Genomic DNA, 17,030 nt, shown 5'->3' with positions numbered 1-17,030 from the left:
ACGACTGAAACAGCGAAGCATAAATGTCTTAAATGACTTACAACAACAAATAAAAAGTGACATAGCGAAATTACAATAAAAAATACTTGTGAAAAATTTAAGTGGACCTTTTATTTTGTCATGATTTATGCGGCACCGATAAAATTTTGAGAGTTGAATAAAACCTTTATCTATTTTTAAAAAAGTATTTTCATTTGTTAATTATTGTGATTTATAATAATTTTTACGTAATTATCAACTAATGTATTTACTCCTTGTGTCCCAATTTATGTAGCTTCGGTACAATTTTGAGAAGCAACTAAAATTTTTATATATCTTTTAAATATTTTAAGTTATTAATTATCATGATTTGCAGTACTTTTTCTTTTATCTCAATTTATGTGGCATTGCTAAAATAATGAGAGTCAATAAAATTTCTCTGTCTTTTAAATATTTTAAGTTATTAATTATTGTGATTTGTTTTCTGAATTATCCGTCGCTACGTTGTTCCCAAGGACTAGCAAAATCGAAATAGCGAAATTCTTGGGGGGTTTTATGGGCCTCCATGTGTTTGTCTGTGTGTGGTTTCTGAGCTAGGAGCGCTTGGATCTCCGCTTACGAAAGAAGTCCAAGTTGACTTTTTGCGAAAGGGAAAATGGCTTTCTGTTAGAGAGTGATCGAGAGAAATTTTCAGTTGGGAGCCATTCTATCTTTCCAAGAGTACTACCCTGTACGTAGTCTATGTCTGGGGAGCATACTTGACAGTCCCTAGGCCCCATTGCTGGAAAGGCTCGGCTTCAAAACCGTACGTGGAGCTTCCGCCTCATACGCTTTGGTTAGGAAGAAAGATTGAAACTTGAGCTGCTGCTGATGGATCCTTTGAAGCCTGCCTTCCAAAGGTGCCTAGAGGACGGGCCAGACGCAGCAAAGCGACGACCGGGGAGCGGGTTCCCCACTGGAAGAATTAGTTTTGAACATAATAGCCAATTAAATAAATAAAAAAATTTTACTTCCAATATGTAGTTATAGTTACAACAACAACAAACCCAGTTTATTCCCACCTAGTGGGGTCTGGGGGGGTAAGATGTACGCAGTCCATACCTCTACCTCTGAAGAAGTAGAAAGGTTGTTTCCGATAGACCCCCGGCTCAAGGCACGAGATACCATACCAATATGTAGTTATAGTTAATTAATATAAATTAATAGAATATATTAAATATTTAAACATGATGAAACAATGGAATCATTATATATTGGGGCATGGTATGTAATTAAGTGGAAGTAGGTGGGTTTTTTGGTAATTACATGAGGGGTCGAAAGCAGCTCTTCTATCTAATAGAAAAGAAAAGTTATGGAAAAAAAAGTTTTAATACTTTAATGTTATAAGTTAAATTTATAAGTATTTTTAAAATTATATATTATAATCTATTATAACTTAAAATTATAACTATTTAAGTTAATGTTAATTGTTTTATAGTATAAGTTTTTAACTTAAACTTATATAAATATAATTTAAATTAACTCATAACATTAACTTTAAAAGAATATTAGATTAATATATCTTTAACTTAATTATATTAATAAAACAAGTTAAATTATTAAAATAATTATATTTTTTTAATTTTGTTAAAGTTAAAGTTAATGTTATGAGTTAACATAAACTTATATTCTTTTAATATAAAATTCATAACATTAATTATCAAATCAACTCATAACATTAACAATTTAACATTAAACAGCTGTTTTAAAAAAATCATTAAAAAAATTTAAAAAAAAATAAAAACACGTCGGAACTCCGATTTCCGTAACGGTTCGACTCGGTACCGCACCAATGACAACCGGACCGGGGTGGAAGGCCCATATTTTCCGGTGGTACCGGTACCGATTCCGGTTCAGTAAAACCGTTCCGGTGGTACAGGTCCGGTCCGTTGCTAGGCTTAGTGCAGGTTCAGCGTTCATTATAAAACTATCCTCTATAAGAACTCTGAAAACAATAGCGAGGTAGCTCTGAGGTTTTAGCATATTTGCAGCATTGGAATAGCACACCCTCTGCCAATACACTCCCCCTCGCTGGCACGCCCAATTGGTACATCCAAATGTCTCTGGCCTAGGATTTGCTTTCACTTATGTGTGTACTGCCTCTTCTGTTAAAGGACATGTCGGGGAAATAGACCCAAACGACTAAACAGGTGCAACAAGATAGTTAATTTAATGTCCCCTTCCTTCATCAAATAAAAAGAGAGTAAATTTGACATCCTATGATCGGTTCAAAGTTATGGAGAGGCACAGAGACTTGAAAGCTAAAGAAATAACTAGGTAAGATGAATAAATACAGAACCAAGACCTAAAACCCATACCCGAAAAAAGAGTCAATCTTAGGCATTATATATATGATTATATTGCTACTAAGTCTGCACATATTGTCCCACTGGAGCAGTGGAGCATATATATAATTGGACTTCTTTTTTGAGTACATATGTTTTACTAATTCCAAACTCATTATCACTCAAAGATAGTGGGTGCGATGGTATTTCACATTAACTGAGAAAAAAATCTAAATCTGGCTCTAGCAAGAACTACACTTTTCTAGCCCTACCCACTCTCTCCTTCCCTAACACTATCTGTTAGTTCTCTGAAAAAGAAATTTTGAGCTGCACATCTCTCCTCTACTTTTTTAGCTACCGAGTTCGTGTTAGGTAGGTCCTAGAGGGTAAATCACTCCTCATCTAAGGGTTCTTCATACTCAAAGCTTGAGTTTGAGACCTCCAATCAAGGATGAGGCAATTCCAACTATCCCACCACACCTCTCAGTGATAATTATGATATGAACATCAAACTACCACACTGAATGAATACGCATCGGGCCTCATAATACGGAAACATCGAGGTCCCCCCATAGGTTCAGAACTTCCTGCTTCACAAACTACAATGCACGAATAGCTATGCAGAAGCTAAGTATACATCGATTGCAGTCATCAATCAATCAACATTCGACAATACCTATTCCCAAAATAGTTGAGGCCGGTTAAACCAATCATCTGTATTCATTTTCTGCTCTATTTCCTTTTCCAGAGAGGTGGTGTCTGGGCCATCTTTTGTACCTCAACTAATTCAACGGGATACCTGTCACCTCCTTTCCTTGAGCCGAGGGTCTACAGAAACCAAACTCTCTACCTCTTAGGTAGAAGTAAGGCTGCTACATTATACCCTCCCCAGACACCAATTTATGGGAATATACTTGGTATGTTGTTGTTGTACTTATCACCTCCACTAGCAACAAATATCAGGTAGCTTCATTCACCAAGGCTAGAACAGATGGGAAGTTAGTGACTGATTGTAGGGGCGTGTGTTTGCTACTTTGGTTCGGTGTTTAAGAACTCAATTTGGAGGGATTGGCTTAAATTCCTCTATACAACTGCATAGAGCTTTCCTCGAGTAAAGAGTAGGCCATTTTGGATGGAGTGCTTTTGCTATTACTGGAGATTTTAAGAAAAAGACCTGTCCTTTATGAAATTAAGGATTTTTCCAATCATCGGAGTAGGGGCAAATCACCTAGTGATATTGTCTCTGCTGGGATTTGAACCTAAAAGCTCATTATTATCAACCCACTTCATTGGCCACTAAGCCACACCATTGGGCGCTATTTAACTTTTTTATGATCATGGTGTCTATGCCTGTTTGTATGCACTTCAATTACTTCCACGGATACAAGTCACCTTCCACTAGCAACAAATACAAGATAACCCTACCCACCATAGCTAGAAAACATGGGGAAAAATCATCAAGTGTTTTTTTTGTCACTGTTGGAATTTGAACCTGAGACCTCATAAGTTTCAACCCACTTCATTGACCACTAGGCACACACACTTGGGTGCTAATTTTTTTTTAAAAAAATAATCGTGGTGTCCCAGCCAACTTGAGCACAACTCAACTAATTGCACCTCCCAACAGCAACATATATCACACCAATGTTAGGACAGATGTGAAGAAATCACCTAATGCTTTTATATTTACCGGGATTTGAACCTGAGACCTCATAATTCTCAACCAATGTCATTTATCATTAGGCATACCCTTGGGTGCTATTTTACGTTCTATTAGACCTCATCATATTCCAATATTAAATAAGACAAGCATTCTCTAAAACTAGAGGTCTGTTGAACCTCACACCTAGTGAGCCTACTAACCTAGCAAAGATGGAAGCAAGTGTAACAACAAAAAAACAACTAAACTTTAATTTTCAACTATATCGTACCAATTACAATCTAAATAGACACAATAGAAAAGAAAAAAAAAGACCATTTTCTAGGTAAAAAAACGAAATGGCTTAGTTGAGGTTAGCGCTAAACCAAATCATCTATATTCATTCCCCACTCTATTTCTTTGGGAAAGTAGTGTCCGAGCCAAGTTTCAACCTCAACTAATTCCATGTGATACCTATCACCTCCCACAAGCAACAAGTGGGCCTGAACAGATGGGAAGAAATCACCTAGTATTTTTGGGATTTGAACTTGAGACCTCATGGTTCTCAACCCACCTCATTGACCACTAGCTCAAGTGCCATTTTTCGCTCTATTATCAGATTCCAATATACTAAAATAAGTTAAAGGGGTTTCCTACTAACCTAGCAAAGATAAAGCAAGTGTAACAACTAAAATTCAATATTTTTCAACTAAATTAGTACCAATTAAAACCTTTATAGACCCAAAATATATATTTTTTAGGTAAAAATCGAAATGGAGGAACTGAAAATTTGCAGGAAGAGATACCCGTAATGATATTAAGGATTTTTCCAATCATTAGAGTGGTGCCAAATAACCTACTGCTTTTGTCTCCACTGGGATTTGAACCTGAAACCTCATAATTCACACCCTACTTCATTAACCACTAATCCACACCCTCGAGTCCTATTTTTCCCTGTATTGCAACTCATTAAATTCCAAAACTAAACAAGTTACGGGTTCTCTGAACCTCAACGCTCATGAGCCTACTAACCTAGCAAAGATAGAAGCAAATAGAACAAGTGTGACAACAAAAACAACTAAAGTTTAATTCTTTTCAACTATATTGTATCAATTACAATCTATATAAAACCAAAAGATACAATTCGTAGGTAAAAATCGAAAAAGGGAAAGTGTAAATTGGTGAAAGAGATACCCATAACGACGAAAACGCTCTCTAGTACTAAGATTTTCAGGGTCAAAATATGTAGGAGAAGTGTCGTCGTCAATCTCCATCTTCACAAATATCCAAGGATTTTGACGCAAGGGTTTAAGAGCGGGAAGGGTTTAATAATACTGTCTACTGTCTAGTGTGTGTGAAGAATATATAGTGTGTGTGAAGAATATATAGTGAGTTGTATACGAACACACGGTATAGTATAAGAATTTAAGTTTTGTACTCTGTCATTATATAAAATATTTTACAAAACTTATCGGACTAATTTTTTATTTTTAAATTTTTATATAAATAATTAGTTCTGCAATAACAGATCAAATTAACTAATAGTATAAAATATTTTGTGCACTAATGATGCACACAACTTAAACTCATATATAAAAGATGATTAGAGGCATGCCTCAAAATCCAGCATTCCTATTTATCTAATTTCTTAATTTTTTGAGTTTTTTTCCAAATTAATTCCTTTTTTTAATTCTCCCCATTTATTTCTTAATAAATTTATTAAATGTCATTTAGTTTCCAAAATAAAAATCGTTGCTTCAAACAATGCTCAGGCTTCTCCTATTCCCTTCACCAAGTATGTTAACAATTCTTCTAAAAAAGAAAAGAAAAATTGAAGCTCCATTTGCTTTCTTCATCTCTTATTTAAGCACATACACTGTTAATTTTCTTCTCACTGTATTTCTAGCGGCTTGTGGGAGTGTATGATTTTGATGGTTTCAGGAGGTGTTCATATATATGGTTCTCCCAATTAACGACCCTTATAAGTGTTCAATTTCAATTAATGTGCCTGAGAAGAAGATAGTTCTCCCAATTAACGAACTCTGTAAGTGTTCAATTTCATTAAAATTTGTCAATGTTTAATTTTGTACATTCCGTTTTTTCCAACTTTCTTTGAAACCGACCCTGAGAAGGAAATGGTTTTCCATTTTTTGTGGCTTATATTTTTTTACTGTAGAGTTCTTCAACACAATCTATTAATGAGCCCTTTAAGTATTCAATTTTGTTGTAATTTTTTTAATTTAGCCAATCTATTAACGGCCTGACAAAGTATTCAATTTCAATTTATTGTAATTTCTTTAATTTAGCCAATCTATTAATGGCCTGACAAAGTATTCTATTTCAATCATTTAGCTGTGTAGCGAAGCCTCATTGTTTGCCGATTATGACTCTTATTATTTTAACTGTTTGATTCTTACTTTTAGGTTCGACTCCGTATGGTACTTTTTGCCAGCCACACTGCAGCTATCGCTGCTGGAAACAATGAGATTCCCGATAAAATACACAGATTTGAGCTTGGAAGAGCAAGTGTTATGACACCTCGTGCGAGGTAAGTTAAAGTAACTCTTTAAAGATTTGACTAGCATATTGCCTGGTCTCTTTAGTATTAGAAAGTCATCTAAAAATTGAAATTCTTATTCCTTGTAGAATTGATTTATAAAAGGCACTATACATGCTAATTGGAGGGTTTGTTACAGATGTAGTTGTTGTTATTGATCAGGTTTGCCCGATGGAAATAATCAATATGGATAGACAGTATACATGTAAGCTGTAACTTAGAAATTGTTGTGCTATGTACCAAATAAAAGGAAAAGCCAGCTATATCGTGTTTGTTGATATGTAAACATGTGTTCGTCCAAATATTTACTTTAGGGTTAAGTTTTATCCTGTTAATACATGAGTAGTCTATGTTTATTTGTAAGGTGAGATTTCAATATCACCTATCTGCCATCTTTATCATTTTGGGAATTCTACTATTCTCGGGTTTAAAATTAGTTCCTCAACTTCGTAAATGCATTACATTAAAAAAAATCAGAAATTCCATTGCCTGTTGTTATGTACAAAGCTATATTTTTTACTGTGTGTATGTATAGATCTCAATATGTTTGCATAATGACATATATATATGTACATAGTTATATCCACACTGTAAATCAATTTTTTGCATCGATTATTGCTACATTATTGTAGATGCTGGCAACTCTGAGGAACTCACCAGACTTCACTAGCATGACAAGCTTGAAGGACCAAGTGGATCCCAGTTTGATGGATTTGTACCCTTCTGACTGTGTTTTTAAGGTAAGTTGTTTATTAACAATTATAGATTGTAAGAGATGTTTACGAACCAATATCTGAAGGATAAATTTGCCTTTTCTTTTTATTGTTCCTGGAGAATGGTAAGCCTAAGGATCTGGACAAGTGGGGTTTAATTTCACGACCTTCTGGTTTATGGTTGGACCCTAAATGCTTGAACCAGCCCTTTGGGTTAAATGAAGGATAATTATTTCAAAAATTTGAGAGAGATTCATACTTTAGTAGATGTAGTCTATTTGCAAGAGTTTTCTTCATAGCACTGAATAACATATCTCAGAGCTATTGATGAATTTTCATGGACCCTCATACTATATGTTTAAAGCCATTATTGCATGTTCTTGGCATGTTCAAAATTTAATAAGCTAAAAAAAGTTATAATTACCTATCAATGTGCTTGGAGAGCTAAAGTTGCTCGTAAGGAACTGAAGAAGCTTAAGATAGTAATTCTCATTCCACATCTTTTTATCATCTCTGTTGGATACAATTTCACTCTCTGAAACTGTCTTATTTTGGTAGTATATATTGCCACAAAGTTTTTAGATATATGATATTATTATAGGTTGCTTGAACACTGTAAAAACTTTTTTTAATATCTTGTTAGACTTACTAAACTTCTGCCAATACCATCTTCCATATAGGCAGTTTCCAATGTAATTGTGCAACTGTTTTATTTGTCATGATTCTTTGTGTTTCAGTTGGACTTTCTCCTGTGAAGATAAAATTGTTCATTGAATCTTGCTGAATCCTTTCAATTATGTTAATTATTCTCCTCCTTTATTCACACTTTAAGAATGAGAATGTTGGAGTTGTGTTACTTAAAAATATAAATTACAGAAGCACTCATAACATGCAAAGACAATAATCTGCTTTAACAAATCGGCAGACATTCTTTAATATGATTTCAGGTGAATTGAATCAGGGAACTGCCTCAGGATAACAAGATAGTGGCCACACACACTGACAGTCCTGATGTAAGCATCTGCTTCTGAATATTTCAATTTTATTTTGAAGCCCTATTATACATATTTGTTTCCTCCCTGGTGGTTGTTGTTTCTTTTTGGCGTCCATATCAGTATTTAGTTCTATTGAAAATCTTAAGGTGACCTTGAAATTTTTTGGAATCAGGTTCTTATTTGGAATGTTGAGTCTCAGCCTGATCATAATGCTACATTGGAAGAAAATAACTATTCTCGACTAGACTTGGTAGTTTTTCTAAACAACAGGTTTAGTTTGTCAACTTTGTATTCTTATAAGTAGTAACTTATAGTCCATATTTACTTACAGGAATTGGCTGGACATCAAGACAATGCTGAATTTGAGTTTGCAATGGGCCACTCTAAGCCTTTTATGCTCTCTGGAGGTTGACTGACTCGTCATTAAATGTTATCTTCTTTCAAGGATTTTGTGATTAATTTTATTCCAATTATTAGCTCATTGTTAACTGCACATTATTAACAGATAATGTTTTATTTTATAACTAGTAGCTAGTTGGTCATGCTTACGATGCAATCTTTAGAAAATTTCTATTTCTTTTTAACTTTTTTCCTTAATGACATGTTCTGATCGTTGGTGACGGGTGGTGTAATATGTTTCTTGCAGCTTATTCCTTGGATAACAATTTTCAGCTACCTGGGTAATCCATATTATTTGTTACAAAAACAATCCCTTCTTTTTTTATGCCTGAGTGGATTTAGTGTTGTATTGCTTTGGCTAGGTAAAATGGGACCAGTATAATGGACACTTCCATCCCCATAATCGTTTAAAAAGTAGCAATATATGCCACCACCGAATTGACATAAATCAAATCAAGGTTTGATGAAGAACATCATGCTATGGTTTAAAGTTGAATTATTAAATGAATCTGCAGTTTCTGAAATATTTAGGAGTTATATGGTTTATTTTGTTTCCAAAAGGGTGTCATATGAATTGTGTTGAAGGGACTATAGTCTCTTTCTTAATGGTGATTTGTAGTTGACCTAGGGAAAATTTTGGAACACATCAGAGTTCAGCCTCTTACTATCTTTAATGCCTGCAGTCAATTATTATTACCCTTTTTAGTTGTTACCTCAGATATGTGAACTTTTTCAAGCTTGTATACAATAAAGCTAATGCAATCATGGATTTATTTTTATAGGGAAGGATAAATCGGTTGTTCTGTGGAGCATTCATGATCATGTGTCTACTTTGGTAGCAGATCAGGGAGATATAAGTCTCCGGATCTGGAGCAAGTAACCCAAAACCCTCTACAGAAGGCCCTACTATTCAAGATCGAGGTATTTTCCAAGGACATGATGATACTGTAGAAAATGTTCAGTTTTGCCCTTCCAGGTAGCTATCATATCTCCTCCCATATTATATAAGATGTTGAGTTTAGTCCCTTATTTTTTGGTTAAGAGTTGTGATACTTGATGTTGCTTGGGTTAAAAAACCTTCGTGTAACGTGACCTTGACTGAAGATGAGCTAATACTCGTATGAGCTGTCATGTCATATGTCAAGCTTCTTTTTCTTCTGAATCATGTCTTGAAAATTTCAACCTTAAGCCATTTTACTCCTCTTTTTTTCCTGGATGAATTAATCTACTTACCACTTTTCAAATAAAAGATAAAGAGAAAACATTAAAGAAGACAGAAAAAAGAAAAATAATTTATTCATCGCTTATCTTGGCTTAACACATCCTTACTGGATTCTTCTTTTTGGATAAAAGTACACAGGAGTTTTGTAGTGTTGGAGATGATTCCTACCTAATACTTTGGGATGCAAGAACTGGTTGTTCTCCTGTTGTCAAGGTTATATTCATATCTTTTACTCAAGCACTTAGTATGGAACTCTCAATGTCTTTAATGTATATTACTCATTGAATTATTGCATTGCTAATTTATTGTTGACCCTCATTAATCCTTTCTTTCATATTACTTATTTGTAACTGCAAAATCCTTTAATATGTATTAATTTATAAATAATTATATTGCTAATTTATTGCCCTTTCACACTCTAATTATATCACTATATATAGATTGGAAGTAAACAGTTCTCATACTATAATATCCTTTGATTGTATACCTTTTAGTCGAGATTTTACACTGACATATTATTTTCTTTCACATTTGGTTTCTGGCAGAGATGATTTCATGATATGTGTTAGACTTTGTAGAATGTGGGATGTCATTAATCACAAAAAAAATGGTGATTTGATCAGTGTGAAAATAATATTTATTGATGAAAAGTTACTTTCTTACATTGATTCTTATTTTAAAAACATTAATTCTTCTTTAAACTTTTAGTTTGCATAACACTTATGACTTTCTTCCATCAGAAAAATTTGATCTATGGTATAATTAGTACAAAACAAGTGAACAGGCTGAAAGGCATGTTGAAGAAGGTTCTTTATTTACCATCAAAAACTTGAAAGTTGTTGAAAATATTTCTGCATACAAACCTATTGAAAATCCATTGACAATTATTTTGTCTGCCTTAATTGTCATCAAGAATTTATCTGAAGATATTGTTGACATTCCTATAAATAGATTTCAGTTTATTAAACCAACTATGATTGATTCACGGGTGAATAACCACACTATGTTATCAGGTCTACATTTTTCTTATTATTAATTATTGCATAAATTATTAAAACAACAACATTATTCTTAATGTCATACTTCACCCACTTTTTGCAGATGTGGTTGGTTGTTAATATGAAATTGGTGATATAGAGAATTGTGGATCGAAGGGCAAAAAAAGGAAAATTCAAATTATTACTGGTTAGTAAGTCACTCATCTCTATATAACCGCTTAATATCTTCATTATAGTCATTCATTCATGTTATGACATCCAAATTTCATATGTATAAAAGTACACATTTCATTTGTCAGTTTTTTTATAAAAAAAATCTTCATAATTTTTTTTTTACTTTGGTGTTATTTAAATGCAACTTATGTATTTAAAGTTCATGAAACTTAAAATATATGCATTTAAATTCTTCCATGTTTTTCCTTTTCCTCGATTTTGGGGTGATTTCTTAAATCCAAATATAACAAAACAAGCTTACCAAATTATGTATATGTCTTCATATTAGAACCAAAGTCTGAAAACTTCTTTTGGTTAAATTTAGATGAATTATATAAATTATACACCTTTAATTTCCTTTGTCTCTTTTCATGCATAGTTTTGAGAAAGTTAAAATTACTTTATGGGAAGAACTTGGTGAAAAATTTGCTCCTTTCTTGTACAATAAGGATGTCGGCCCGTATGTAGTGATAGTTGATCTTGGGTGTATTTATACGCCTAAGCACCATAATTTATCCATATTTTAGCTATGTTTAGAGAACAAAGTGTCTAGTTTCTTATGTTTTTACTCTACTTCTATGTAATTGAGCTAACCGATGTGATTAGCATGATTTCAGGTATTAATGAGGTAGATGAAGATATTATGGGACTATGTAATGCGGATGACATATGACACAAGAGAGAGTAGCAACCTGGACCAAATGTGGCGCCTAGAAACTACAATCTGGACCAAATGTGGCGCCTATAAACTATGTCCAAGACTAGTTTGTCATTTATAATTAGTTCAGGGACCTAGAAGGTAATTATTAGAGAAGAGATTATTAAAAGGCTTAATGCTGAATTTTTAAGGAGGATTCATTATTCTGTATTTTTTTTGGGAGAGAGAAGAGAAGGGCGGCTTAGCTTGAAAGAGAGAAAAAATATTTTTTGCTCTTGCTCTCAGTATTCGCACACCAAGATCGTCTTCTAGTTTTTGGTATGATGAATATTTCTATTGTGATTTTCATTTTATTCATGAGTAGCTAAGTTTATTAGTTAGGGTTTTGGAAGCCTTGTAGCATACAATCTATTACTTTGGGTTTTGAATTCATTATGCATTGATTTGTTTACATCATACTCTCTTCGTTTATCTTGAATTCTCGTGGTTGCAAACATAGAGGATATGCCTTAAAATGCAACTTGTTCGAAAGAAAGGTTGTTGTTCGAAAAGGAGAGTAGTGACAAGAAAATAGGATTACCAACCCTTATTTCATATGTTAATGCCTTAGAAGGATTAACTACTTGGAGATTTCGTATTGTTTTTGGTAAACGCTTTTGATTCGAGAGAACTAAAGTGAATTAGTCCTTGATGGTTGAGAAACACTAGGATTATATTATTAAATACAATACGTTTCTCTGTAATCATGATGCATGTATGAATTCATAAAGCCCAGAGTTAGAAAGTATTGAAAACTACAAGGTGGACATAACCCTAGCTTGCTCTTTCTCTGAATTTGAATACTACTACACTTATTTCATCTTGTTAAACTGAAACCATTAATTTGTGAACTGAATCAAATCCCCCTTATTATTTTACGGAAACGAACGATTGAAAGTCAACTAATCTGCATACAACTTAATTAGCACCATATTCCCTGTGGGATTCGACCCCAACCTAGTTGGGTTATATATTTGACAATGATCGCTTACTCTCTCATAAGAGAGGTGTAGTTTGGGCGTATCAATAGTCACATCTACAACTGTGAAAGAATTTTGTGGTAATTGTCCTCAATTTAATTGTCACTATTATGACTTGAAGTGCTATCTTTTTCAACAAATGTCAAACTTACATTTTATTACATTTATTGTTAATAGGTGAAATTAGCTTCTTCACCACTCATGCAATAAGAATATATGTAAATCTTGATATAAATTACGTAAGATCTTTGGTTCAAAAATGTACAACCATGTATATGGAGGTACAAATTACCGAAAGTTTAATGTTAATAACATTTCAATTGAGGAAGAGATGATTTTGAATCCAATAGATATTAAGGAGTTGTTTGATTCTGAGTAGATTCCTGAAATGCAGGTTATTTAAATATTTTGCTTCTTAAGTGTGTGGATTTCTATTTCAACAATTTTATTTACTGTTTTAATCGTTGAGTTCAACTTATTTTAAAGTTGAAACTGTAAGTCAAGATTTCCTAACATTCTTAGCTTTTTCCGCTACATATCTTTCGTTTGATTCCTAATTATGATGTTTAGGTGAACAGGTCGTTGAGGTTCTTAATGTCTCTTGGGAGGACATCGGAGGCCTCGAGAATGTCAAGTATGAGCGCCAAGAGGTACTTATTATACTAGACATATAATAATGAACATTAGGATTTAATCTGCGAACCTTATTTATTTACTTGGCCTATTATCTATTATTTGTTTTATAGACCGTTCAATATCCAGTGGAACATCTCGAAAAGTTTGAGAAGTTTGGTATGTCTCCGTCAAAGGGTGTTCTCTTCTATGGCCCACCTGGATGTAGGAAAACATTGTTGGCGAAGGCTATTGAAAATGAATGCCAAGCTAATTTTATTAGTATCAAAGTTCCAGAATTCCTTAGCATGTGGTTTGGAGAGAGTGAAGTCAATGTTAGGGAAATATTCGACAAGGCTCGAGCTTCTGCACCTTGTGTACTATTTTTTGATGAGTTGGATTGAATTGCTACTCAACTGATATTCCTTGTTCTCATGTTCTCACCGAACTGTTACTACATGTGTTTACCGCTCTTTTTAGATTATTTGCTTCTGTTGCTGAATACGACTTGATTTTACAGAGAAAAAGTAGCGTTAGAGATGTCGGAGGAGTTTTCGATAGAGTCTGAATCAACTTCTCACTGAAATGGATGGCATAAATGCCAAGAAGACTATTTTCATCATCGGTGACACTAACAGACCTAACATTATTGATTTTGTATTTCTATGTCCTGGTCGGCTTGACCAATTGATCTACATTCCTCTCTCTGACGAGGACTCCCGCTATCAAATTTTCAAGGCATGCCATAAAAAATAACCCCTTTCTAAGGATCTAAGATCCCTTGCAAAATACACGCAAGGATTCAGCGAAGCTAACATTACAGAGATCTGCCAATGTGCATGCAAATATGCTATCAGGGGGAACATTGAGAAAGCAAGTTTTCCATCTCCATTTCTTGCCGATTGATAGCCTTTGAGGCAATATATATTAGTTACTAAGTTCTAAATTTCTTAATAATTTTTATTTATTAATGAACTTTTACAACAAATACAAGTAAATTTTGCCGAACTTGCTTCCTATATACTCCAACTCTGCCCCTTTTGGTCTTAGAAAATGTTGCATTGTACGTTTACAGGATATTGAGAGAGAGAGAAGAAGAAGGGGTAATCCCGAAGCCATAGAGAAAGACGTTGATGACGAGGTATCCGAGACCAAGCCTGCTCACTTTGAGGAATCGATAAAGTAAGCTATGAGGAGTATCAGAGATGCTGATATCTGCAAGTACCAGGCATTTGCATAGACGTTACAGCAGTCCCGAGGCTTTGGTTCTGAGTTTTGGTTTGCGGATGCTAGCACGGGTGCCACCACCAGAACTGCTGTTGACCCTTTTGCAACTTCTACTAGTGGTGCAGATGAAGATGATCTCTATAGCTAGATTTTCATAACTTATTTTCATGTCTTATGTTTACTATATTTACAACTTGCTAATGTGGGCTATAATTATTTTTGAAGAAACTTTGGAAGTTGATAAAATTCAGCATTTCTATTTATTGCCCAGAGTTTGTAATATCATTTTGATCTTTATGAGCTTTACATAAAATAGTCTGTAGCTACTTATTATTTTGTTATACCTTAAAGACTAGATTTTATTAAAAAGTTACATTGCTGCAACATTTAATATATATATATATATATATATATATATATATTGGGGGCGGGGGGTGTTTACACTTGGTGTTCAAATTGTTATCATTTTTAGTTTGCTGTGACGAGTAGATGTATTGATGAATAAATTTGTTTGTTAATGTCGTTGAATATAATCGATATGATGATATTCATACTTGTATGATTATTTCCATATTTACTTGAAGTTCTGTACTGCTTTTGTTTCTAAGAAAACCCATGTTTTTTGTAAGGGTGAGTTGGTCATAGATGAACGCAAAATTTCTTTTCATTACATGAAAAATGACTTTGGCATTGATCTTGCTGCTGCCCTTCCACTCCCGCAAGTCAGTGCATTATTGATCTTTCTTTGTTTTTGTAATGTCATAATTTTGCATTTTATCTTGGTAAGATATGGTATATCCATGACTAATAGCATTTGAATGAATTCATAGTTACAAGGTTTTGTTGGGATAAACCACCCTAAAGATTTTTTTAGCATGGTAAGATATTGTTGCGTTGGATCGAAATTGCACATTTTTTCCCAGAAGACCCCGTATTATGAAGATTATTGCTATATGTAGCTTCCTTTTCTTTAAAAGTCTCACACCAACAATCTCCCCTCGAACTAAGTTAATCACAAAGCCCCTGAATCAACTTGCACATGTGTGCCAGCCACATTTTCTCAGTACTTATCGCCACGAAAGTCTGGAAGATAACTCCTTCTTGTGTGTGCGCGCATCTCCAAGCTACCTTGGCCGGGAAAGCTACTAAACTAAGTCTTACGCCATCACTCCGCTATCCTCATACTTGTCCCGCCAAATCATTGGCTCTATTACCAGTTGGGCTAAGTAAATATGATTCAAATTTAAGAGAATTTATTAAGTGCCTTTTGGGGGCATTTTATATAGCATATAAATGAATGTCGACTTGAATATTTGGAATTGAGGCATAGTTGACAATACATTATAAATTAACTTATTGACATATAAACTTGTATCTACTGATGTCTCATTGGACAACTTGAAAGATCCCGAGGAAGAACTACAATTCACTAATGGTGTTAAAAATAGAAAAAGAGGACATCTAATCATACATTTTCAAAATTTATTGCGAAATACCCGTTTATTATAACATAGACGAAATAATAGTGTTTGTGGATAATATTTTTAGTCTTATTAATTAAAATTATACTATTCATCATGCTAAACTTAATAACCTTCATTATCTCCCAGCATTATAATACAGGAGTTACAAGAATGAAATATAAATACCTGTTAAGAAAGAAATATAGTATTTTACAACTTAGCACAAATATAAAAAAAAAGCAAAACTTCCTATTAAACAATAGTTTGAATTGCCTCTAACCTTTCACGTTTCACTTCTCGAGGGTCAAACTGTGTGAATTTTGACGTACATTTTAAGATATTTTCTAAAAATATTTTAATGTGAAAAGAATTGAAACTTATAGCATTTTACTTATAATTAAATTTGTATTATCAAGATTTTTACATTGCCTTTATTTTATTTTTCAGTATTCAAGAAAAAAAAATCTTTGATTCTTTATTTTGTTAAAGAGGGATAATATCCAATTAATGTATAGTACATAAATTAAATAAATTAAGGATATGAATAGGAAAGAGTAAAAAACTAATAACCCACGTTGCTCTCAAAAAGCTGTTTCCTATGGTTTATTCATCTTCTTCTTCTCTACAAAATATACCTATGAAGGGCTCATATAGAGATTTTAACTATTCTTCTACCAAGGTTTGTAATGAAACGTTTCTCTTCGCAATCATTTGTATCTTTAATTGATTTTAATGCATATTAATCTCAGAATAATTGCATTTAATTAATTCTTCAGCCTTTCCATGTTCTTTTTATGTACTATATATAGATAAAGAAATCAATCTTTTTCATATTATAACTTGCTTAATCTTTTTTGCTATTAGTTTTTTAGTATGATGTATTCTCTTCTTTCAGATTTGGTTACTGATAGAGATGATTTGATGATAAGGGTTAGGATTTGTAGAATATGGGATGCCATGAATTAAAAAAAATGGAGAATTGACCAGTTTAGATATGATATTTGTCGATGAA

At 33.4% G+C, this 17,030-nt stretch overlaps 1 protein-coding gene and 1 pseudogene across 2 annotated transcripts in view; one reads left to right on the top strand and one right to left on the bottom strand.

The window, feature by feature from the left end:
- Positions 1–5,294, bottom strand: part of LOC107850542 (nuclear pore complex protein NUP107) — a 41,522-nt gene extending 36,228 nt beyond the window's left edge. For both annotated transcript variants that reach the window (XM_016695143.2, XM_016695144.2), the window contains exon 1: positions 5,137–5,294. In XM_016695143.2, the coding sequence (XP_016550629.2) occupies positions 5,137–5,216 (80 nt within the window). In that variant the 5' untranslated portion in view covers positions 5,217–5,294. The remainder of the gene's footprint in view (positions 1–5,136) is intronic.
- Positions 5,295–6,377: 1,083 nt separating this feature from the next.
- Positions 6,378–14,703, top strand: LOC107848988 (annotated as a pseudogene).
- Positions 14,704–17,030: the final 2,327 nt, after the last annotated feature.

This window comes from Capsicum annuum, chromosome 12, assembly GCF_002878395.1.
Source record: "Capsicum annuum cultivar UCD-10X-F1 chromosome 12, UCD10Xv1.1, whole genome shotgun sequence".
Taxonomy (NCBI): domain Eukaryota; kingdom Viridiplantae; phylum Streptophyta; class Magnoliopsida; order Solanales; family Solanaceae; genus Capsicum; species Capsicum annuum.
Note: the sequence above shows the minus strand (reverse complement) of the source record. Positions and strands in the feature narration are given on the sequence as shown.